Source organism: Ambystoma mexicanum, chromosome 11, assembly GCF_040938575.1.
Source record: "Ambystoma mexicanum isolate Mex_15411 chromosome 11, UKY_AmexF1_1, whole genome shotgun sequence".
Lineage (NCBI taxonomy): Eukaryota > Metazoa > Chordata > Amphibia > Caudata > Ambystomatidae > Ambystoma > Ambystoma mexicanum.
In genome coordinates, this window is record NC_090934.1 from 1,350,969,867 (window position 1) to 1,350,993,577 (window position 23,711).

At 47.7% G+C, this 23,711-nt stretch overlaps 1 protein-coding gene across 1 annotated transcript in view; it reads left to right on the forward strand.

The window, feature by feature from the left end:
• The window catches only part of TEX9 (testis expressed 9), a 289,980-nt gene that overhangs the window by 23,252 nt on the left and 243,017 nt on the right, over nucleotides 1–23,711 (forward strand). Inside the window, exon 3 of the mRNA XM_069624890.1 lies at nucleotides 18,064–18,127. Within this exon, the coding sequence (XP_069480991.1) occupies nucleotides 18,064–18,127 (64 nt within the window). The remainder of the gene's footprint in view (nucleotides 1–18,063; nucleotides 18,128–23,711) is intronic.

The following is a 23,711-nucleotide window of genomic DNA, read 5'->3' on the forward strand; positions in this document are numbered from 1 at the left end:
TGTGTATGTATGTTCATGCATGTGTGTGTTAGACGACTGTGTCCCCTCATCACAATCTCCATTCACAACCTTGTACCTCACGTTTGCATGTTAACTCCTCACTTCTCATCAAGGCTGAGTGGCACTCCACGCATTTACATAACAAAGTTGTTATTATTGCTAAGCGTGTATAAATCTAAAAATGTATCACCTTGCACAAATCGCACTAAAAGTAACGTTTATCCCACTCACATTAACTAATCTATATTCGTGCCAATTTGCAACATTCTGTCAACATCGCTGTCGCCCCAGTCCGCAATATGGCACAGGCAATTCAAAGTTCTCTCTACCTGTGGGACCTCTGTCAACTACCCCAACACCTTCTCAGATTCTGCCATATCTGCTATCTTTAGCAAAAGCAGGCTTAGCACTGTGAGAAACCTGAAGGTGTCTCATTTGCTAGTCCCTGGGGATCTGTAATCCAGGTAGCAAGGACAAGGTGATCGATGTTGGATCCATTCCTGGGGGTGGAGCAGTGCGGGAGGATCACCTGGATGGGGGGGACCTGGGGGAATGGAAGTGGGACGCTTACGAGTGAGATGTAGTACCCTCTTCCTGCTAACACCTTTCCCCCATCCTACCCTGTAGGATTTTTTGAAACTCTACCCCAATCCCCTTTTCCGACACTAACACTTTCTTACACTGTAACAGACAACAGACTAACACCAGAGCCATTTACCTGACATGTCCCGACACAAGGGTCAGGCAGAGTCATTTACCTGACATGTCCCGACACAAGGGTCAGGCAGAGTCAGGCAATTGACAATCATCTTGCACACCTGACGGCCCTTTACCTTCCCCACAGGGATAAAGGGCAGAGCATAAGAATACACTACGAGCAAGGCCGAACGCACAAGATGACAGCTACACCAAACCAGCAGTTCAAACAGAGGAGAAAGGCGGTGAGACCTAGAAGGATGACGAAGGGGGAACTGCCCTTTCCCTTTTCAACTCAAACCCGCAAAGCCTCTGAAAAGGGAATAACAAGCCCGGGAAATAAAGCTGACATGTGGAGTGACCGGTGCATGGGGGCCTCCCGCGTTGATAACGCAGGCAGGGAGGCACGCTGACTACCGTGGTACCGGACTTGACTCCAGAAGCTAGCCAAAACAGCAGACCCGACACAATATGTGAGTCTGAGGAAGCTGATGGTGAGCTGAATAATATTGAGCCCAAGGATGCAAGCGGCAACATTTGTCCCAAATGAATACTTTGTTCGCAAGAAAACAACGCAATTCGATTCATACGCTCTGCACTAACCTGGATCTGTAGCGGGGAAGCTGCTGAGGAAGAACCTCCCCCCCCCCCCCCCCGAGGACTCTGCGCCTCCCTTTCAGATAACACCAAAACGAAAGGGACAGCTCCTGCAGGGAAACCCTCTGGGGAAGAAAACCCTGTCAGAAATCTTCTTCTTGTCAGTAGCTGAAGGGCTGCGTTAGGATTTCAGATCTTGAAAGGTTTTCGGGCATGGAATGTTGGCGTGTTGTCAGCCGGTGGTTGAACTAGCTTGCTGTGGTAAAAAACACTACACATTACTCTGCCGTAATATATAACTGGCTGATCTAACAATGTACTGCACGGTTACCATAGATATTGTTGAAGGAAATCCCTGCTGGGCGGGTGTTGAGGTTTCTGCACAGTGATGGCTGTCCGTGTAGAACGCTAACTCGTGAGCGTCTGTCTGAGCACAGAGCACTGAAGGCAAGAAAGGAAAGTGAATACAGAATGGCGGGGCGTTGCCGGGAATGCCTTCAGAGCCCTGCCTCTGTGATCGTGAGACAGGAGCAGGAGTGAGTGGAGAATAATGCGACCGGCAGGGGCTTCCAAATGATTCCGCTGAGGGAACAACAAGGAAATTAGTCGCGTACAATTGGAATCAAACTAAAACAGGAATCGAACAGGCTGTTACTAACCATTGCTAGGTTACGGTCGAGTGTCTTAACAGGAACGGAGGGCTCCATGTAGTGTGACAGGAGAGGGAGATCACACCATGTAGCGGCGCTAGTGTCAGATGACTCAGAGATTAGTACAGATTGAGGAGTGACAGAATGAAACAAGCGAACACAAATAAAACTCACTATGCGTTTGCTATGCAGAGTAGCAATGCAACGGCTCGAAGGCTGAGGTTCTGATAAGGCTGTCCTCCAGCAGTGGAGACGGAGCCAGGAGCAAAGAAGCCGAAAGAACTGCACTGCAGCCCCTGTGTATAGGAGCCATCTTGGGGGAACCAGGAAGCACAGCACCTAGGTGTCTCCAGCATGCCCAAAGAAACCCGCACCCTCTGGGACGCATAACATTTGATGAGCTTAAGAACTTGAACAACGAACTTGTGTGTGTTTGAACTTTTGGGGGAAGCCCAGAGAAGGGCCAGCTGCAGAGTGGTCAGGCGCCAAATGGGTGCTCATTCGAAGGACTCTCGCTGGCCCCTTTTGTGTTGAGAGTGCCAGTACCAGATGACCCTAGGAAAGGGCGACGTGAGGTGTCAGTGGTCCTACAAGGGTCACATGAAATCCCTTGTAAACTCGAAAGTCTCTGACCCATTACCAATAGAAAGCTAAGGGAAGTGAATACCGTATTGTGAGGAAATAAAGTGAACTATCTGTTTAGCAAGGGTGAACCTGAAAGAGGGATGCCGAAGGAAAGCTAGGAAAAGGGAATCCATGCTTTCTGTTGAGACAAAGCAAATCACGAACAGTGTTAAAGGTTCTTGAATATTGCAAGCTGCATGTGAAAGCTGTAGTGAACCCGACGGAGGGAGGCCCATTTGCAAGAAGGATCCGAGCCCGAAGGAGGGAGATCCAAGGGGTGAAGAGCAATCTCCCAAGGTATAAGATTACCAATAGAACCTCTGTTATTTGTTTGTTTCTACGGATAGGGTTGAAGGTTGTCAAGTGTTGTTTGTTTAAAAAGACATTAAAGCTCCTGAAGGTTACAGCGATATTTGAGAGGCCTTAGTAAACACGACGAAGGAGGCTCAGTGTGGTAAAGAGGATCCGATCCCGGCGCAGGGAGGTCATTGGGGCGTGAAGCAGTCGCCCAGAGGTGCAAGACTACGAAGGAACTTTTCTTTGTTGTTTTGATGCATCTGGCCTTCTAAGGCAATATAATTTGCAGAGAAGAGTCTTGGTCCATGAACTGGAATTGTGAACCTCATGCTGGATAGGTCCAGGAGTGTACTGTGCTCAAGAAGTTCCGCTTTTTCCTGTGCTAAAAACGTGGGGAAGGGAGAACCAGCTATACCATCCTGACTTATAATTTTGTGAACACTTCTTTCTTTTCTGGTGAACACTATCCCACCCGCTGTTTTTGTAACTTAGAGGTAAGGATTGGCAATAGATTCTTTTTAATATAGGCCCTTTTTGTTTGACAAGACCCTACTAGGACTGCCTTATTTGATGGTTGTAGCTTGCTCCCATCTTAGATTTAGGTTTAGATTAGGTGTTTATCTCATCTATTATAAAGTTCAAGAAACACCCTTGAACTTTGATCACTTGTGTCTGCCTTTACTGTTGACCCCAAGAATTCCTTACACATGGTGTCAGGAATGTGGGATGTTATTCAACTGATAAATGTAAACCCATGCTAATAATTGTGGTACCACCAGAAGGGGAAAATAAGCTAGTTTACATCCTTGATTCTGACCGCGTATCCACGCTGAAAGAGGTGTTCTCTCAGTTGGGTGTTCTACCTGGTCAACAGGATTGGTTCTTTATGACCCAAGTGCTGCTAGATAGCCTTCCTCTCTCTCATTACCACATGCAACTGTGGGACTAGATAATTCTAAAAGTTCGACCTGTTTTCCTTCATCAGACCTAATGCCCTGACTCCCATCCTTCCGAACCTTTTTTGTTTGGTACCCAGTCATTAACTGTTGTGGGACCATAAGGTTTGGAGATCAATTTACCTCAGCCCCTTACTTCGTCTGACTCGGAGTCAGACAAATTTGAGACGGTATCGAAAGTTGCTTCCGAGCCATCTACAGAAGGGACCCTTACACCCCCGGAAGAAATGGCCGACTTAGCCAATGTCATCGCCCAGTTAGCAGCCCATCAGATGCAGGCCGAGATTAGACTTCAAGAAAATATAGCTAAGCTAATTGAACTACAAGCAAGACATTTGCTACCACAGGGGGTGCTTCAACCATATCTTGAAGGTGAAGATTTGGGAATTTGTTTTTCCTAAACTTCGAATGCCTAGCTGAAAAACTAAAATGGGAAGAGCACATTAAAAGAAGCTATTTAACCCCTCTACTGAAAGGCGAATTACAAATCTCCTATCAGCGACTTCATTTTTGCACAGGGAGCAACCTTTCGATCCATCAAAGCAAGGCTGTTAAAGGGTGGGGCAAACCTGCAATTTTTATCGGCAGAAATTGAGGGCCATTAGAATGAACCTAGGAGAAACACCCTTAGAAATGGAACGTGTCAAAAACACTGTGGCCCTCTGGATTAGTGACAGATCCTTAGAAGAACTAACAGATGATCAACCTGGAACAATTCACTAATTCCTTTTGTAGAAGGCCATTCTGTAGTGAAATCGAACCTAGCCAGAGCTTTAGAAACTGGACAAAACCATTCAGATGCAGCTAAACATTTCCACTCAGTCCATCGTTGGAAGGAACGGAAGGATCATACACCTGTTCACCAACTCGGGGGGGGGTGGGGGGGGGAGGGAATAGATAAACTAGAGGGATCGTTCTTAAGTAAAGAAGGCTTGACGCGAGAGAGAGGGGAAATCAAGAAGTCGGATCTGAAAACCAAAGATGAAAGTAGAAGGGAGGATGTGAAAGGGGGCATACCACCTCCTCCAGTATGTTTCTTATCTAGAGAAAAAGGACACTTGGCTAGATATTGTCCAAAGAATATAAAGGATGAACCTATGGCAATAGATTGTTTTAAAGGGCAAAGGGTGGGGAAGAACCTGAGGAAGAGCTAGAGACCTTTAGCATCTGTTTATGTCAAACTCCGACCGAGTTTGCCTATGAAAAGGCTTCGATAAACAGGAGGCAAGTACGGGCCTTAATTGACTCAGGGTGTAAACAAACAGCTATAGGGGACAATTTGGTTTCAACAAAAGGCCTAGAGAATGCAGCCCTTGTCAGTTACCTGTGTACATGGGGACAATGAAGTGTACCCTAAATTACCTGTACACATTGAAATCCGTGGTGAATCATGTGAAGTACCATCAGCCATTATTCCAGGATTCGTGAAGAAGTTATTCTAGGGAGGGATTTACCCGCATTCTCTACTCTTTTGCAAGAAACTCCACCTCCATATGGGAATTTTCTACCCCAGAGTTCTTGGCAGAGTTCTCCCAAAACACTCTAATATTGGACTAGGAAAACTCTTAACCCATGAAACCCAAAATAAACCTTAAAATCCAATTCATAGGTTATTGTAGAGAGACTGGTAAAACCACTCCACATCTATCTACATCAACCAAAACCAATCCGTGGAATATGCGAGAACTCCTGGACATCTCTCATCCCTGTTCTCTTCCAGGTCTTAACAACACAGGACCTGGACAAAGAACAGGCATATCCATGTCGCGTAGGGGGAAGGGTAGGTGAGAAACCTGAAGGCGTCTCACTTAATAGTCTCCGGGGATCTGTCATCCAGGTGGCCAGGACACTGCCATTGCTATTGGATCCAGTTCCTGGGGGTGGACCAGTGCGGGAGGATCACCTGGATGGGGGGGTCCGCCGGGTGGTGGAGAGGGGGTGTGGGGTGTGTTGGGCGTGTTGGGCGGGGAATGGAAGTGGCAACCTGACGGGTGAGACACTGTATCCCCCTGCCTTCTAACACCTTTTCCCCATCCTACCCCATAGGATATTTTAAAGCTATTAGCCCCCTTTTCGGACACAAACACTTTCTTACACCGTAACAGACAACTGACTAACACCAGAGTCGGTTACCTGACCTGTCCCGACACAAGGGTCAGGCAGAGTTAGGCAATTGAGTCTCACACACCTGATGGCCCTTTACCTTCCTCACAGGGATAAAAGGCGGAGCATGAGAGCACACTAGGAGCAAGGCCGAACGCACAATGAGACAGTTACACCAAACCGGCAGTTCAAACGGAGAAGGTGGCAAGATATGGAAGGACAACAAAGGGGGAACTGCCCTTGCCCTTTTCAACTCGGACCCACAAAGCCTCCCAAAACGAAATGACAAGACTGGGAAATACAGCTGATGTGTGGAGTGACCGATGTCAATGGTGCATGGGGGCCTCTCGCATTAATAACACAGGCGGGGAAGCACTCTGACTACTGCGGTACCGTCCTTGATTCCAGAAGCAAGCCAAGCCAGTGGACCAACACAATCGGTGAGTCTGAGGAAGCTGATAGCGAGCCAAATAATATTGAGCCCAAGATTGTAAGCAGCAACATTAGATGAATGCAAGAACTTGTGTGTGTATGATGTTTTGGGGGAAGCCCAGAGAAGGGCCAGCTGCAGAGTGTCCAGGTGCCGCAGGGGTGCTCATTCGAAGGAATCTCGCTGGCCCCTTTTCCGTTGAGACTGCAAGTACCAGAAGGCCCTAGGAAAAGGCGGCATGAGGTGTTGGAGTGCTCCTACAAGGGTCACGTCAATGCCCTTGTGCACTCGAAAGTCTCTGACCCATTACCAAGAGAAAGCTAAGAGAAGTGAATCCCGTATTGTGAGGAAATTAAGTGAACTGTATGTTTGTGAAGTGTGAACCCGACAGAGGGATGCCGAAGGAAAGCTAGGAAAAGGGAATCCACGATTTCTGTTGAGACGAAGCAAATCACGAACTGTCATAGGAATTCATGAACTGTTAAAGGTTCTTGAATATTGCAAGCTGCATGTGAAAGGCCGTAGCGAACCCAATGGAGGGAAGCCCATTTGCAAGAAGGATCCGAGCCTGGCGGACGGAGATCCAAGGGGCAAAGAGCAATCACCGCAGGTACAAGATTACCAAAAAAACTTTTTTGTTTGTTTTTCTACGAGTAAGGGAGAACAATAATGCACCCGGGAACAGTGCGTCGATGAGGGTCTACCCTTTTGAAGGTTGTCAAAAGTGTGGTTTGTTTAAAAAGACATAAAAGCTCCTGAAGATTACGAGCGATATTTTAGAGTCTGTCGTGTACTCGGCAGAGGGAGGCCCAGAGGATCCGGCAGAGGGAGGTTCTAGGTGCAGGGAGCAGTCGTTCAGAGGTGCAAGTATACCATCGCACAGTGACGCAGGGGCACCCAACTCTTTCAGTATGACACAGCCTCCTATCTTGTGACCCAACGGTGCTGGGACAGTAAAATTCAGTAAAATGGCAACACTCCTGTGTGGCAACCAACGATTAAGCTGGACAGGCCACTGGATGACGCAGAGACACTTTCAAAGGATATCACTTGCAGGGTTTGGATCCCTTTGCCCCCCCCCCACTCAAAGGATTCCAAGCACCTTCACAGTTCTTCTGCGATCAAGCGCAGAAGCAGAGCTTGACCGGGGCAACAATGGAATTCAGGTGCCAGTCCTCTTCATTGCGTCTCAGGATTTTCCTGTGTTCTGCTTGGTTCTTTAGAATACTTGGTTCCATCTGCAGATCCGTTCAAATCTGTTGCTGGTCTTGTGCTGAGCTGCTGGAATGGATGCAGGACCCTCACATATCCAAAGTCCGGTGAGTGCTCGCACCCTGCCCACCAATGAAAAGATCTGTCCCATGCATGCCAACAGTGGTCCAACCAGGGACCACTGGGGTCTTCATGCTCTCATGCACACCAGCCACCCTGGCACCAGTAATGTGGATTGGGACCTGACAGTCACAGTCTACTTCCTGGGGACCTACACATGTGATCTGCAGGGACCTGCGAAAAAAGCAGCTTTCGTGTGCAACTGCATGCGACCTGGAAGGCCATGGGGGGTGGGGGGGATCAAGAGACAAAATGGCCAAAAGAACAGGCAAAAGACCTCGTGGCATGGCCATGTTGGACACTAGCCAGTCATGAGCCAAACGTGGTCAGCGCGGTATGGCTCAGTAAGAAGTCATACAAATGAAAGAAAAAGCTACCGCTGTCACCACTGCTCCCAGGCACATTGTACAATTTCCAAAACTTCCTTGGAGTGTTCTAGGGCCTTAAAACGCAATGGGCCTCATTAAAGGGTTGGAGGTAGCCTTGCCGGCAAGGCTACCTCCAAACTTGCAAGAAAGTCTGGCACCCGCGAATGGTCAATTACTGGGGTATTCCGGACCCTGTAATTTGAGCCACAAATGGGAATGGGGATGCCTGTAGCACCAGCACGGTTCATTACTGTGCCGGTGCTACAGGCAAGCTGTGCTCGCGGGGGCCTTTCATTCCGCCAGGTCAGACCTGGCAGAATGATGGGCACCCGCGAGCACAACTCGGAGTATGCCGGTCCTGATACAACAGTACCGGTAAGCTTACCGGTACTGTTTTATCTGGACCGGCAAACTCGTAATGATGGCCAATGACCCATTGTGTGGTACTGTAAGGTACTTTGCTCAATAGGAAAAATGTTACCAACAAGTGGCAAAGTCAAAAGACTAAGAGAAACCATGTGTCTCAGTACTGACAGCTTGAAGGCCAGTCATTTTCCCTATAACAAATGAGCAAAAGCAAGTGCAGGGCACAGAAGGCTTCCCTGTACTGCATAAACCTGAGGTCCGATTCAGAAATGGAAAGCAAAAAGTTTGGGGGTCCATAGAAATGGAGGGAAAGTTGCTAAAAGAGAAATCTTTCCTAACACTGTTTCTTATCAAACATCTGCATTCTGTTTTTCTCACAAAGGTGGGTCTTTAGTGTTTTCAATTAGTTGATTTATAAAAATAAGCAATGCAAAGTCCTTATTTTTGTAGGTCTTTGTGTATCAAATTAAAAGTATGGTAATTTATGATGAGACCTACTTTTATTCTGGTACCACTGTATTATTGTTTGTGTTGCAAATGTACTGTGCACACCCTGCCTAAAGATATAACGTGTCCTTGGCCGATGTTGCCAAAAGAGGCGTACCTGTCGGGTTGTGCCTGTTTCACTTCTATGATGGAGATTACTGTTTTACTAGTTGTGTGGGGTGGAGTGGGCCGTTTAGTCACTATTCATCCCTGTACTCGTCACAGTAGTCATTTCACCAGTGTGCACACCACAGTTCAGCCTTTGTAGGGAGGGATGCTGCTTATGCTCCCAACTGCTCAGTGGTAGTGTTTCAGCAGAGTTCTTTGACATGTACAGACAATCTTCTGGATACCACGATCTCGGGAGGGGGGGGGGAGGAGTCCAAGAGTTTGACTTACCATCAGGTCCTCTAGATGCAGACTTGGGGCTCATTATCAAAAGGAATATGGTTGAGCACAAAGTAGAAGTTTTTTCCTTGGGTGTAAGCTAAATAGGGATTTGGGGGGGAAGGGAAGGGGTTCTGTACAAGAACAAATTGCCTCAGACAGCAATGGCAATATCACTCCAAGATGGAGGGGATGATTCTACTTGCGGTTGGTCGGCTTTCTCTTTTAAGAAATATAGAACCTTGCTGAGAGTTCTAAAACTGCCTTTTATTAAGTAAACTTCGGAGAAGGTCCCATCCTCCCTTCTCTGTAGTTTTGGGGCCTTGCTGCTGTTTTTTATGCACCACATCCTTAGGTTGGACTAGAGTAAGTCAGAGTGGGATATTTTAAGCAGAACCCTTGGTAGGCAGAACTATTACTCTGGGTCGTCGGCCTATAGTCGGAGCTTCATTCTATTCAGGTTTCAAAAGATGCTCTAAAGGAATTTCGACTATATTCCTATCAGTGGCAGCTTCCACATAATAATGCACATATTTTTCCGGGGTAATGATAAGTTTCTCAGCCACTTGTTTTTCCTTTTTTTCCTTATCTGCTGAACATACATCTTGAGTGATAAACGTTTGACTTTGTTCTTGCCATAGCCACAACTTTGTTTTAAAAACGTTTAACAAGTCAAGTAAGTTAAGGTTTTCATTGGGACCTTGCGGTTTCATTCAATTAGGTGTTTAAAAATCTATCATGTAAGCAAGCTCAGCCAACCAGATATCATCATGAAGCAATTTTATACAACCTGATTCCAACTAAAATGTCAAATAATTCTGTAATTTCATTATGGAGTTTGATAATTCTTGATGAAAAATTTCCTCAAACAACCAGTGTAATTATGTGTGAAGTATTAGAAAATGTTGCTACCCTTTCTTCACAATTTTTTTTTTAAATGTAAGAGGATTTGGAGCTTTTGATTTTATTAAAGATTTTGATACGCTGAACCTGCCCTGATGTGAGTTTGTTTGGTAGACCTTTAGCCAGAAGTGCTAAAGAATAAATAAAATGGGAATTCCAAGATGGCCGCCGGCTCAGGGAGACGCGTGTGAGTCTCACTCCTGCCGGGCCGTACAGCAGCACTACATGAAGGGTACCTGCCCCGAATATTTGCAGGCTATCACGTCCGGAGATACCGGGCACGGCCTGTAAGGGAAACAGCCCCTGACGAGTGAACGAAGGTGACGCAGCAGGAGCTGTAACTCCTCTCACGCGGCCAGGTTGAAGAAGAAGGCCGCGCCTGGGACCGCAGAGGCAGCCGACACGGTCCGCTGGAAAGTGAAGCTGACGGCACCTCAGTGGGCCTGAGGGGCACGGCAGCGAAGTGGCCAGGCACCGAGCACAAGAAGCAGCACGGAGGCTGTGGGGTGCCTGGGGCGGGGATCCGGTGCCTTGGCGTCCCTGAAGGGAGTGGGGGGAAGGGAGTGGTGAACGAAGGACAGCACGCGGGGATGGAAGAACGCTGCTCTCGATCCGGCGGCGTGGAGGGAGCTGGGATCGTGGCAGTGAGGCAGCACAGGAGAAGGCCACACGCTTCGGCCCCGAGGCAGGGGATCCCAGCGACTCAGCAGACCCACAGGTGAGAGTCTCCCCTCACCCCCTCCTCCCCCTGCAAAGAGGAATCTGGACTGGCTGAGTTACTGCGGGCGGGTGACCCCCTTGCACCCTGCGGTGCAAATAAGGCCTGACTTGAGGAGCGGTAGTGAGGTTCAGAGGGGAAGGACAGGACACCTTTTGCCCCAGGACCCTCGTCCAGCAGTGAGATACCATTAACCTGGACCCCAAATAGCGGGGGAAGATCACTGCCCACCACAGGCCTAAAAACATAAAACCTTAAGCGGCTGACTGCCTAACGGGCCTACCGCATTCATCACAGGGTGGCCGGCAGAGGCATTACCTGCAGGAGCGTTTCCCACAGGCCACATGAAGGAGTGGAGGAATCTGAGCAGACCCGCGGCACACCTAGAACAAGAGGGCAATGTCCATGGGGAAGGGGGGGGGATCCCAACTGAACCCACAACCCCCCAAGCAAGACTCGATCTTACTACAAATGTGGGCGTCGGATACCCCAGTGGCTACCAGAGGCAGATTGCAGGAAGATCATACAATAGACTCCATCCAGACCACCTCCGGCAGCCAATCCCCGTCAAAGGAAGATATGTATGCCTGGTTCGTGGAACTGCAGGACAAATTCATGTCGCCGGTCCAGGACCAATTGGCTACAATAAGGAACGACATAAAGCAGGCAGTCCAGGACATTAAACGGGATATAGCCCACTTGGAAGAAAGGAAAGACACCCTGGAAAAAATAGTGCAAAATAGCCCACTTGGAAGAAAGGACAGACACCCTGGAAAAAATAGTGCAAAATGCGGAAGACGAGGCACTTCAGAATAGCGTAACTCAAGAACACCTAGTGCGTCTAAACCACAACCTGGAAATCCAGTGTGAAGATCTAGAAAATAGGTCCTGCAGATCAAATATTCGCATCAAAAATATGCCAGAATCAGTTTTAGACGAGGATCTTAAGAAAGCGGTTCAAGACGTGTTCAGGGACATCATTGAAGCACACGATGCGGATAACAAAGGGATTGATCGTATACACAGAGTGGGCCCAAAACTCAACTGCGCACCAGGGGAAAGACCCGTGCTGGCAGCTCTCTCCTCATACCCGCAGAAAGAAATGATCTTAAGGAGAGCCAGGCAGCTTGTCAAATAAGGATGAATGGTGTAGACATTCAGTTATACCAAGATCTGGCAGCATCGACTCTGGTAAAAAGAAGAGATATGGCCCCACTGATCAGGGAATTGGTCGCGAAAGAGATAGTACAAATGGACCTTCCCATTCGGCCTGCTGTTCGAGTGGGAAGGAAAGCAAAGGAGAGTGACCACCTGGGAAGAAGGGCTGCACATCATGGACATTCCAGCAGAGGAGGCAGTAAGGCAAAGGGGGATCAGCAAAAGAGGCCGAGAGGATGGGAAGTGCCTAGGCTGAAAAAGAAACAGAATGGAAGGGGAAACATCCAGCCGGCATTCGTGGAATAGGCGATTCTAATTAGCAGAACTATGAAAAGGGCCTTATCCCCATCCAAGGAACTTCGAGAGGTACCCAATGAAGGGAATCGAATACAATTGCATTCAGCGGCCTGGCCGCGGTTCAGGAACGGACACACACACACACACACACACACACACACACACACACACACACAAAGGTCTGAGGAAGATGCGGGGTTTAGGATCCCCCACAAAATTAGTTTCGAGCCTACAGAGGGCAGGGAGCGACTGGCGTAACGCCATAGCTTTCATAGGTACCCGGGCCCTTCTCGGGAGCAAAGTTGGTTCATTGTTAAAGGTTGGGGGTCAGTTAGGGAGTTTGGGGGGGTGGGGAGGCGGGCAAATCCGGAAGAGAGGTGGGACCACATCACTCGGGCGAAAAGCGCAACGAATCTGGGCTAGTAGATATGGGAAAGCTTAGAATCATCACTTTAAAATGTAAGGGGTCTGATCTCCCTGGTGAAAAGGAAAAAAGTAGAGAGCCTGCTTAGGAGGGAGAAGACGGATCTGCTCCTGCTCCAGGAAACCTATTAGAGCCATGGACAGGGGGAAAGTATGTCTGAGAGGGTTTGATGTACTGGTACAATCAAATGCCGTGGGGAAGAGAGCTGGGTCAATGATGGCAATAAAGGGGGGGGAATGGATGCAACACTGATGGACAAGCAGACAGACAAGGAGGGGAGATATTTATTCGCCAACATTAAGCTTCATAACATCAAGCTCACTCTGGCATCAATCTATGCACCTAACACGGGCCAAGATGGTTTCCTGCGGGATACTTTGGGGAGATTGGAGGGGTTCGCGAAAGGAGAGATAATAATTGGGGGGGGATTTTAACTTAACTTGGCTTGGCACCCTCAGACTGACAGGAGCACGAGGGGGGCCCCATAACCAGGGCGCACCTTCCGACCCCCTTAAATTAAAGATGGATAGAATGGCACTATGTGATACATGAAGGGAGCATAAGGGTCAAAACAAGGGCTATACGTACTACTCGCACGTTCATAATACGATGTCGAGAATAGATTACTTCTGGGTTTCGGTTGGGATCCTGGGTAGGGTTCACGGAATGGAATTGGGTCCCATCGCACTCTCGGACCATGCCCCGCTCTGGCTAGAATTATCAACCCCAGGGAATGAGGGAGGCCTATGGTGTTGGATGCTATTGGACCCGGTGATGCGGGGGATGCTATAAGAGACAAAATATCAGAGTTCTTTGAGCACAATGACACAGGTGAAATCCCACTGGGAACAGTATGGGAAGCGTTCAAGGCAGTAATACGGGGACATATGATAGCTCTGAAAGCCACTAGGGACAAACAACGGCATAGATGCGAACGAGAACTAGAAAAGAAATTAACTGAGATCCGAGAAGTTATTGGTTCAACCCACCAGGAACCTAAAGAAGGCAATGAAACACACACAGGGGCAACTGGAATTTCTCCTTAACAAAAAAGGCAGAGAAATCCCTTCTATACCCCAAACAAAAATTCTACATCAAAGCCAAGAAGGCAGACCGATAACTAGCAAGACAACTTTCTGCAAAGCAAAAATCCATGACCATTCTAAACATCAAAAATGCACAAGGAGAGACACTAACACGCACCAAAGATATAGGGGAAACATTTAAGGGATTCTACCAAAAATTGTACACAAGAGCAACCTAATGAGGAAGAACAAGATAGATTCCTGCAGTCACTCCCCATCCCAAAAATATCAGAAGATGCCAAACTAGCGCTAGACTCCCAAGTGAAAAAGGCAATTGCTGATCTTCTATATAACAAAGGACCCGGGACAGATGGCTTCACGGCCCCCTTCTATAAAAAATATGCGGACGTCCTAACCCCAATACTAACAAGATTGTTAAACTCCTTCAGAGAAAACGGGAATGTAACCCCATCAATGAACGAGGCAAAGGTACTGGTGTTCCATAAACCGGGTAAGGACCTCCTCCCTCCCCGGTTCATACCAACCCATTGCATTGATAAATCTGGACTCCAAGATCTATACGAGAATTCTGGAGGCTAGGCTTTCCCCGCTCTTACCCTTCCTAATAAACCCAGATCAATCTGGTTTCATTCCGGGCAGGCGAACCCACGACAATCTTAGAAGGCTAATACATCTAGTAGAAAAAAGAAACTTCACACATGCCCAAGCAATACTACTATCACTCCATGCCGAAAAGACTTCGACCGGGTGGAATGGTCCATTCCCTTTAAAACCCTGGAACACATGGGATTCGGGAACCAATACATTAACATGGTCAAAGCCAACTATACCTCCCCGTCGATAAGAATAGCGGTCAATGGGGAAGTCAGTGAGAGGGTAAGGATCACTAGGGGAACAAAACAGGGATGCCTGCTTTCCCCCCTCCTATATGCTATATTTCTGGAGCCGCTACTAATCAAAACAAGGGAATCTATCCAAATTAAGGGGATTGAGAAGGCAGGCAGACAACATAAGGTGATCGCCTATGCAGACGATATGCTCTTAGCGTTAGAGGACCCGGCGAAAACATTGCCTCCTACATTACAAGTACTAGAGGCATTTGGGGACATCTCGGGCCTGAAAATAAATAGGAATAAATCGGAAATTTTACACTTAGCAGGGAACAGAGAAACACTGGAAAGGGAGGCAGGATCAATAGACCTAAAAATAGCGGAAGAGGGTATGAAATACTTGGGTATTACACTCACGTAGAGGGTGGGAACACTATACAAACAGAATTACCCCCTATTACTTGCCAGAGTGAAAAAAGACCTGGAACGATGGTGCCCGCTAAATATTTCCTGGTGAGGGAGAATCCAATCAGTGAAAATGAACACTCTCCCAAAGCGGTTGTATTACTTTCATGCCCTCCCGATAACAATCCCTAACTCTTTCTTTAAGGCGCTGGCAAAGACTGTCTCATCGTTCATATGGAACAGGAAAACCCCAAGGATTGCTATAACCGTCCTCATGTCCCACGGCAGAGAGGGGGGGGGGTCTAGCACTCCCACTCCCACATTCCAAAAACTATGATCATGTGGCTCAACTATGGGTCCTGAAAGAATAGCTGGGTGATGAACGATCTGGGTGACCTAGGACAGGGCGGTAGCACAAACCCCCCCTCCAGCCCCCCTAGAAGAAGTCTTATGGAAACTCAAGCAACATAGACACCCAAACCTTCGAATTAGTGAGATCATGAAAGCCACTCTGAATGCCTGGGACGAACAAAAGCGGAAGGGAAACATGACCACGGTGACAGCCCCATTCACACCCATATGTAGGAACCCTCAATTCCCGCCGGGACTAGAGCATGGAGCCTTCGAGAAATGGGAAGAGGCAGGGTGCAGAAAAATAGGGGAAATGTTCCAGGACAACGAAGTAAGATCATTTGCAGAATGCATTTCTATGTGGAATCTCACGAAGGCGGGCAGGTTCAAGTATGAACAGCTCAGGCTCTGGTTAACCACGCCAGAAATAGCGCAGGCTGCGATCAGGGAATTGACCACATTCGAAAAATTCCTCCTTACCAACGCTGGAGACAAGAAGCCAGTCTCTACACTCTATAACTTATCAATACGCAGGTTGAGGAAATAAAATGGGCATACATGAAAAAATGGGAAAGAACACTGGGGGAAGAAATTGCGAACCAGCAGTGGCAGACGCTGTGGGCAGATATCCCTGAACTAACACGAGCAGCCCAGACCAGGGAAATGTGGATAAAAATAGTCACCCAATGGCATTCTATACCTGAGAGACTCAAAAATATGTATCCGGAAACGTCAGACAGCTGCTGGAGAGGCTGCAAAGAAACCAGCACCTGGAGGCACATCTGGTGGGACTGTCTAGGGCTCAAAGGTTTCTGGACAGAATTGATCTCGGAAACGAAAAAGATGTTCCCAGCGGCGGATAAAGTGGGGGAGAAAGTTTGGCTTTGCGGAATGAAAGCGCAACAAACCAAGAGATACACCAACGCACAATGGAGAAGTTTCATGGGCCTGGTCATAGCGCACAGAACTGTAAGAAGCAAGACTCGCCGCTAATATTCACATGGCTACAAAAGGTATGGTCACAAATGACCATTGAAAAGATCACGCACAACTTACAGGGAACAAAGGACTCCTTCATGAAGGAATGGGGGGGGTTGTAGATTATCTACAATCGGACTATATGGAACAATAGTGCCCACACAACATTAGAATAATGGACATATTCACCTCTTAGTCAGCCCCGAGAACGACTGAAACAAAGACTCTTCCGGGGGTGGGGGTGGATAGGGGAGGGGGATGTTTGGGGAGTAAGTTGGTTTACTGTACTTAATCTGTGAAAACAATAAAAACAAGTGAAAAAAAAATGAATGAATAAAACGTGAGAGACTTGTATATTGGTTTTTGATGTTGGATGTTTGGAATTATAAAATGGTTCATCTCATTTTCACAGCACTCCCCCTGTATTCGATTTTGCAGCTTTTCCAAAAAGTTCCTTGATTTGTGCATGAATTAATCTGTAACTCAAAAAAATGCCTTTCCCAGTTGTTCCCTGAGGTAATTCTTTACAAAAGACAAAATGTGTTTTTCATATTTTGGAGCCCCATCAACAAAAGACACAAGAGCTGTTAGGCTTGGTTTTTGATGGCCGTTGATTCATCACTTTTTCAGGAAAAAGACAGCCATTTTCAGGTTATGGGAGGCGTGGCGCGCCCAGTGCCACCTTGCAGCACACAGTTGGAAGAACACTGAACACGGGTCTCTGGTAGGGATTTGATTTAAAGTATTTGTGCCCAGCCATCACAATGCTGATGAGCCAAACATTTAGCACTTTTTATAAGGTATGGGGCTTCTCAAAGAAAATGGTAATGAAAGATAAATTTGCTCTGTTTGTCCACCCCCTTGCCCCCAATTGCTATTGCCCAGGCAGCCCTTGACTGGCATGTGCTTAATAAAAGAGATCGGTCTCTAAGCGCAGGATCGTAATTCATACCCGTGTTGCGTTGTCTTGCTTCCAAGACAAACGCGTTGCCACTGAGCTACTCCCCCCCCCCCCCCCCATCAATGCTGCACCCTGTTCTTCTGTATGCTGTGACAGCCTACAGAAGAACAGGGTAAACAAGTCCAATACCAGGACATCGCAAAGTTTTGATTGTGTATTTTATCCCTTGCCCACTTTGTACTATGTCCACACCATTGGGTCGGACTGGGCTTTGTTCACCTCCCTCCAGAGCAAATATGTATGTGAGCAAACATGGAAGTGGGCAAACACCCCTTTGAAGATCGGCCCATGTTCGTAGGCTTGGAATAATTTCCCTCCATCAGGACCCAGCAGTACTAGGTATTTATTTCAAGTTTTTGAGTCTGAGAAGAATGCTTTGTGGAAAACCTTTGTTAAAATTAAGCACATTTTCCAGCTTCTTGGTCTGTGACGTATACTCCTGTGATAAAGAAGATCACATTTCAGAACTGAGAAATGTCTGGATTTCCCATAATGCTAGTTGCTGTGGGTACTCCAATATCTCAGAATTGAAAATGTAAACTAATTGTTATTTAGCAAAGTAGACATATTGTGGTAAAATGTTTCAGACATTGATTTTTAAATGTGTGAACTGCATGCCTGCACTTAATATTCTTATAGTCCTATGTGGAACCTCTTTACTGTTTCATCCACTCAAACTTTTTCTACAACTTCATTCTAGACGACTGAATGCAGAACTAGAAGCCAAGACTGCAGAACTAGTACGAGAGGCAGAAGAAGTTATGGTGAGTAAATTGCCCACATTTCTCTAAGGTATCAGTTTATAATCCTTTTTCTATGTAGGACTAGCCTGTTGACCTTTTTTAGATTGTTTTGTTTGAACTTACCTGTTGGTTTTTCATTTGGAGTGTTCAATTCTACATTAATTTGTTAATGGAACCTCCGTAAAACTAGCTCTGATCTGTCAGTATAATTCAGAAAATTGAATAATCCATTTGTGCCATGTCACAGATGCCACAACGCCACCTAGTAACCATCCCTGGAAGGTCACCTTATTTCAGAGCCACATCAGCGAGGCATAGTGGGTATGCAAACTAACTCAAATTGAAGCCTTTTGCTGTAGAAAAATGCCTTTGTTTTAAAGGGCACTGCTACTTTATCCACAGCTTAATCAACCCAACACAGATGTTTCTCAATACTGCAGGCCACTACATACTTGGGTTTACCCTAATTGGGGATCATCGGTGTAGTATAGTCTTCTGGCTGGAGCATTGGGGCAGGTTTAGCAAACACCAGCAAAGTGATAGTTGCTTTAAAAGGCTTAGGGGGGTGGAGGGGAACCTTTGACCTGAAATGCGAAAGTAGAATAATGCATTTGAGCCAAGTCTCACAACGCCACCTGGTAACCATTGCTGGAATAAATTCTAACATGGAAATAAAACTCATATTTGATCAATATAACTGTCTAAAAGTAAGTTGGTAAGTAAATGTAATTATTTACAAGCTGAGAATAGGTGGAGGCAAAGGCAGCCGCTGTTAATATTCTCATGGCTCTGGTGACTTTGAAACTGAGTGGTCGCGCCTGGTGTGCCGGTGCAAGAGGAGAGGAAAGCTTCAAGTCTGAAGAGAGTGGTCCGTCCAAGAGGGAGAGGTAGTGAGAGGGATGTCGGTAGAGATGAGAGCATCCAAAATGTGGCCGGATGTATGCGTGGAACCAGAAGGTAAGAGCAAGAGGCAATAGGAGAGAGAAAGGCGACCATGTACTGGGTTCATTGATCGGGTGAGGTAACGACAAAGGGGATGTCCTGTGAGAGTCTCTCTAGCGGAAGCCGTGACATAGGTGTCTGCAACAGGAAGGCCTGGGTTGGAGCCCAGTATGTCCTTAAGTTTCTTCCAGCCAGATTTGGTGATGGGAGAGGCAATGGTGAGGAGGACACTTACCAGACTGATGTACTGAGGCAAATGGGGGGGGGGGACACAGGGGGTGCGGGACAGAGGGTATGAGGGGGGGCACAAAGGACAAGGTAGGATGTGCAGGACATTCGTGCAGGATGTACTCCACAGCAAACACTGTTTGTAAAGAAAAGGTAGTAAATAACAGTTGTGTCATGATTCCTGCCCCTCATGTCCCCAGCCCTCCAAGATGTCAGGCTGGAGCCAGGCCACGATCCCCTACATGGCCCTCGAGGGCCTCTCCATCCCTCCAAAGACCCACTTGGAGTCAGACTTGGTGCTTGTGGCACCAGACTCACTCACGCCCATAGGATAACATTGAGATTGGACTTGTAGTGCATTGATGGGGACAAGATGGATGCCCCCACATATTTCGGTTCCCAGAACTGCATGTGCGGTCTAGTCTTTTGGGTGTGGTTCAGCCCAGACACACCTAGGATATCCAGAGACTAATTAAGCCACACCCAGGCTGAGAAACATGCTTTGCGTTTTCTGCACCTGCAGTGTGACACTCACCATGTTCGGATCGGTCTCCAGTAGGCCTGCATCTTTCTTCTGCGCTCAGCTCCTACAAGAACACTGTTAGGAACAGCCTTACCTTGCGGCGCTTCTGCCCATCATTCATCGCTCCTTCTGTTCTGCGGACAGCTTCGGTAGTGTCATTCCCATCCCGGCACGCCGGTTCCTAAGGGAAAACAGAAAAAAGGCATTAGTAAGCATTCTGCAAATCTTTGCTTATTTTTAAATGCTGTACGAGCTTCAAATGCTTACCTGAATCCCAGCTGCTCTGGGGGAACTCTGTCTCCGGAACTTCTCATCCATCTGCAAGAGGGAAAAGACACTCCAGGTTAGCGTGGAAACATCTAGAGGCGCCGCATACCGCGCTTACCCACCGCATTTGTTCTTCATAACCGGCATCCACGCTGAAAACGTCGCGGCACCTAAAAGACACAGAAAAATAACTCAGTTCAATGCAAATACGAAAGGGGTGCATCGCTCTCTCGCTCACCTTCAGCGCTACTCATCTCAGCAGCACGCCACCATCCCCAGACGCCAGCCATCATCTAAGGAAGGAAAGGAACAAAGTTAGACAACTGTTCAAAAGACTCATTATACTTACCTGTCGGACTCTTGCCAGTGGAGTAATTTAGCAGCAACGAGCCCACATCAATCAACGCGCTGAAAGCGGGACGGAGAGCAGACTTTCCAAGAAAACAAGGTGAGCTGTGGATCAAAGGGAAGGGCTGGACCCCGGGGAAGAAGGGGTTCAAGCACACAGAGACAATAGGGAGTTAAACTCTACCAATCCTGTGTTTCAGGCCCAGTCTCCAGTCGAATAGCCTCCAGGGAAGGGTTTGAGGTCGTAAGAGGTCAGAACAGGCTGAGTGACGTCCCCGTGGATACCAGGTGAGCGTTAGAAGTTGTGCACCCAGCAAGAAGCGATTTTAAGAATGGTAACGGCAAGTACAGATTCAAGTTTGGTTTTAGCTAAGGCAGAAAGAAACACAATGCAGCAAGTGCATACAGCCAAGTTCGAATTTTTTGCTAAAGCAGAAAGCACAGTGCAGCAAGTATTCTGCAAAGCACAGTTCTGAACCTGATCCACTTTGCACAGTAGGCCAAATGGGTAATAGGTGTAAAGTTAAACAGTAGGGTGGAGGCACAGTTAAAAATGGTTTTCACACAAACTGGTACTTTCAGTGCAGGAAGGAGGCACAGGATAAAAATTATTTTTCACACAAACTAGTACTTTCAATGCCTTTGCCTCCGCCTACTTTCTGCCTCTTACTCCTGCGGCTGACTCCCACCCTGACATAGCCCTCACTAGCTTCAATCTCTCTATCTCTAACACCCTTGATACTATTGCCCCTGTCTTGAGTGTCCGACTGAAGCCTTCCAAAAAGTTCAACTCTTGGTACGACTCCGATTTGGCTGCCCTTTTATGCAAGTGCAGGGCAGATGAGCGTAAATGTAATTTGTCAGGTGGACCCTTTGACAAACTGCCCTGCTTCCTCCTCCAAAGGCAATATCGACTCTGCACCCACACCACAAAGAGTCTTTATTCAAGTCAACATCTCCGCAGCATCAAACAACACGGCCAAACTTTTCAAAGTCTGTAAGGAACTGGCCAGTCCTGCAGCAGCCTCCTCTTCTGTCACACCCACCCAGGATCTTTGCACGGGCCTGGCTGCACACTTTACCCTCAAAAACCTTCTACATCCTTGCCTCTCTCTCCTACACCACATCATACACCAACTCCTCTGGAGCCACCCTAGGCCCCTCCACCACTTGTCCTCTCTTCTCTCATTCCCATCACACCTAATGAGGTCGCCAGACCTGTCCGTTCTATGAAGGTCTCATCCAAACAGGTGGACCCCTGCCCCACCAAAACCATTAAGGACAACATTGACTCTCTCGCTCCAGCCTTGGCTGTTCTCTGCAATCCCTCTTTTGCCACTGGGGTTTTCCCAACTTCTCTTAAACAGTACCCTCTGACGACCCCTCATTCTGGCAAACTACCACCCTCATCTCTATCACCCCTTTCCTGGGCAAACTCTTGGAAAAGCTGACTATCTATCGGCTCCCCCTCCACACTGAATCTGCTGGTTGCCTCCACGACCATCAGTCTGGCTTTAGAACATCCAGAGGCACGGAAGCTGCTCTTCTGAGCACCCGTGAAGAACTGCTCTCAAATCTTGACACGAACACTCCCTCTGTCCTGATTCTTCTTTACCTCTCCTCTGTCTTTGACACGGTAAACCATAACATCCTGATTGCACGTCTCTGTGACACCCTGGGAATAACAGGCCAGGCTCTGGCGTGGTTAACCTCTTTCCTTTCTCTCTACTATCACTTTTTCAACCTGTGGTGTTCCCCAGGGTTCTAACCTATCCCCCTGGTTCTTAAATGTCTACATGGCTGCCCTGGCACGTATGATTGCCACTTTCACCTCTAACATCCAGTGTTGTGTGGATGACGTGCAACTCTCCTTCAGGCTACCCTCCACCACCTACTCTACCTCAACCTCCTCTACCTCGCTCATATCCGACTGTCTGTCCGCAATTCAGTCATGGTGTGCTGCAAACGCCCTCTGTCTCAACGCCAGTAAGACTGAGATTGTTTGCATTGGGACGCCTGCTCCTGCTTTCCCACTCTCACTCTGGCCGGCCTCGCTTGGCCCTGTGCCCGCACCCACTTGCGACTCAACTCCCGTTTTGGAAATGTTCTAAAAGTCCAACTACCAGCTGCACCTCCTTTTTCTTAACCTTCCCTCAGTGACTCACTGTCTCCAGAGCACTCATTCTCTCAAGGCTGGACTACTGCAACAGCCGCTGTCTCAACCTCCCTCCCTCTGCTTTGCGCCCTCTGCAACTCATCCATAACAGAACCGCAAGACTTTTTTTTTTTTTTAAACATTTTTTTATTATTTTATAACACACCAAACATTACAAACTTAGGACTTCCATGTTCAAGTTTAACAACATAACATTACAAAATACGAACTTCAGTCCTGTTCCCTCCCGCCCCCTTAACTTGAGCTAATATGTCCATATCATCCGCCTGCGCATGTTCAGGCAGGTCTATTGACCTAGTCGGGTCCGTATCATCATCACTGATCAGGCTGGGGGGGGCCCACCATGGTGGACACCAGTTGTCTCCATTCGATTAGGGGTCCTACCTCTTCCTCTCCTCCCCTGCTGACCGCTTCAAACCAAGCCCACTTCAAGAGGTCAGCCCACCACAACTCTATCCTAGGCCTATGGGCTGCCTTCCAGCCCATTGCGATTCTCCGTTTGGCCAGGATGTATGCCAGGTCTTTCATCTTGCTAATGTGCCTCAGATTGCGTGGCCTAGGGAAACCCCCAGCATGCATGCCCAGGCAGACTCCACATCCAGCGTAATGCCTTTTTCCACCAAGCGTATCTTCAGTTCTGACCAAAACCTTCCCACCTCCGGGCAAGCCCCGAACATGTGTAACATCCCCGCTTCCTCCTCCCCGCACCTGGGGCATCTGAGTCGACTGGCCCCCAAACCTGGCGATCTTGCTAGGGGTCAGATATGCTGTGTGTGTGACATATTATTGAATCTGTTGGAGCCTCGCATTCCGGGACACTTTCTTATGATATCTTTGGGCTCTATCCCATGCCCCATCCAACATAGGCCCTCCCACCTCTTCCTCCCAGAGTTGTCTCAGTAGGGACAATTCCTTCCCCACCTTAAACCACAATAGCTCATATATGCGGGATATCTCATGCACACCCTCCGATGTCATATATCATCTCCATGGTGGCATCTGGTTGTTTTGAGAGCACCACCGCCGGCCACTTCTCTCGCACTCGTTTAACCATTCTGGAGTAGGTTATGTGTTGCCCTCTATGCACCCCAGTGTCCTCCATTAGTTTCTGGAATTCCAGG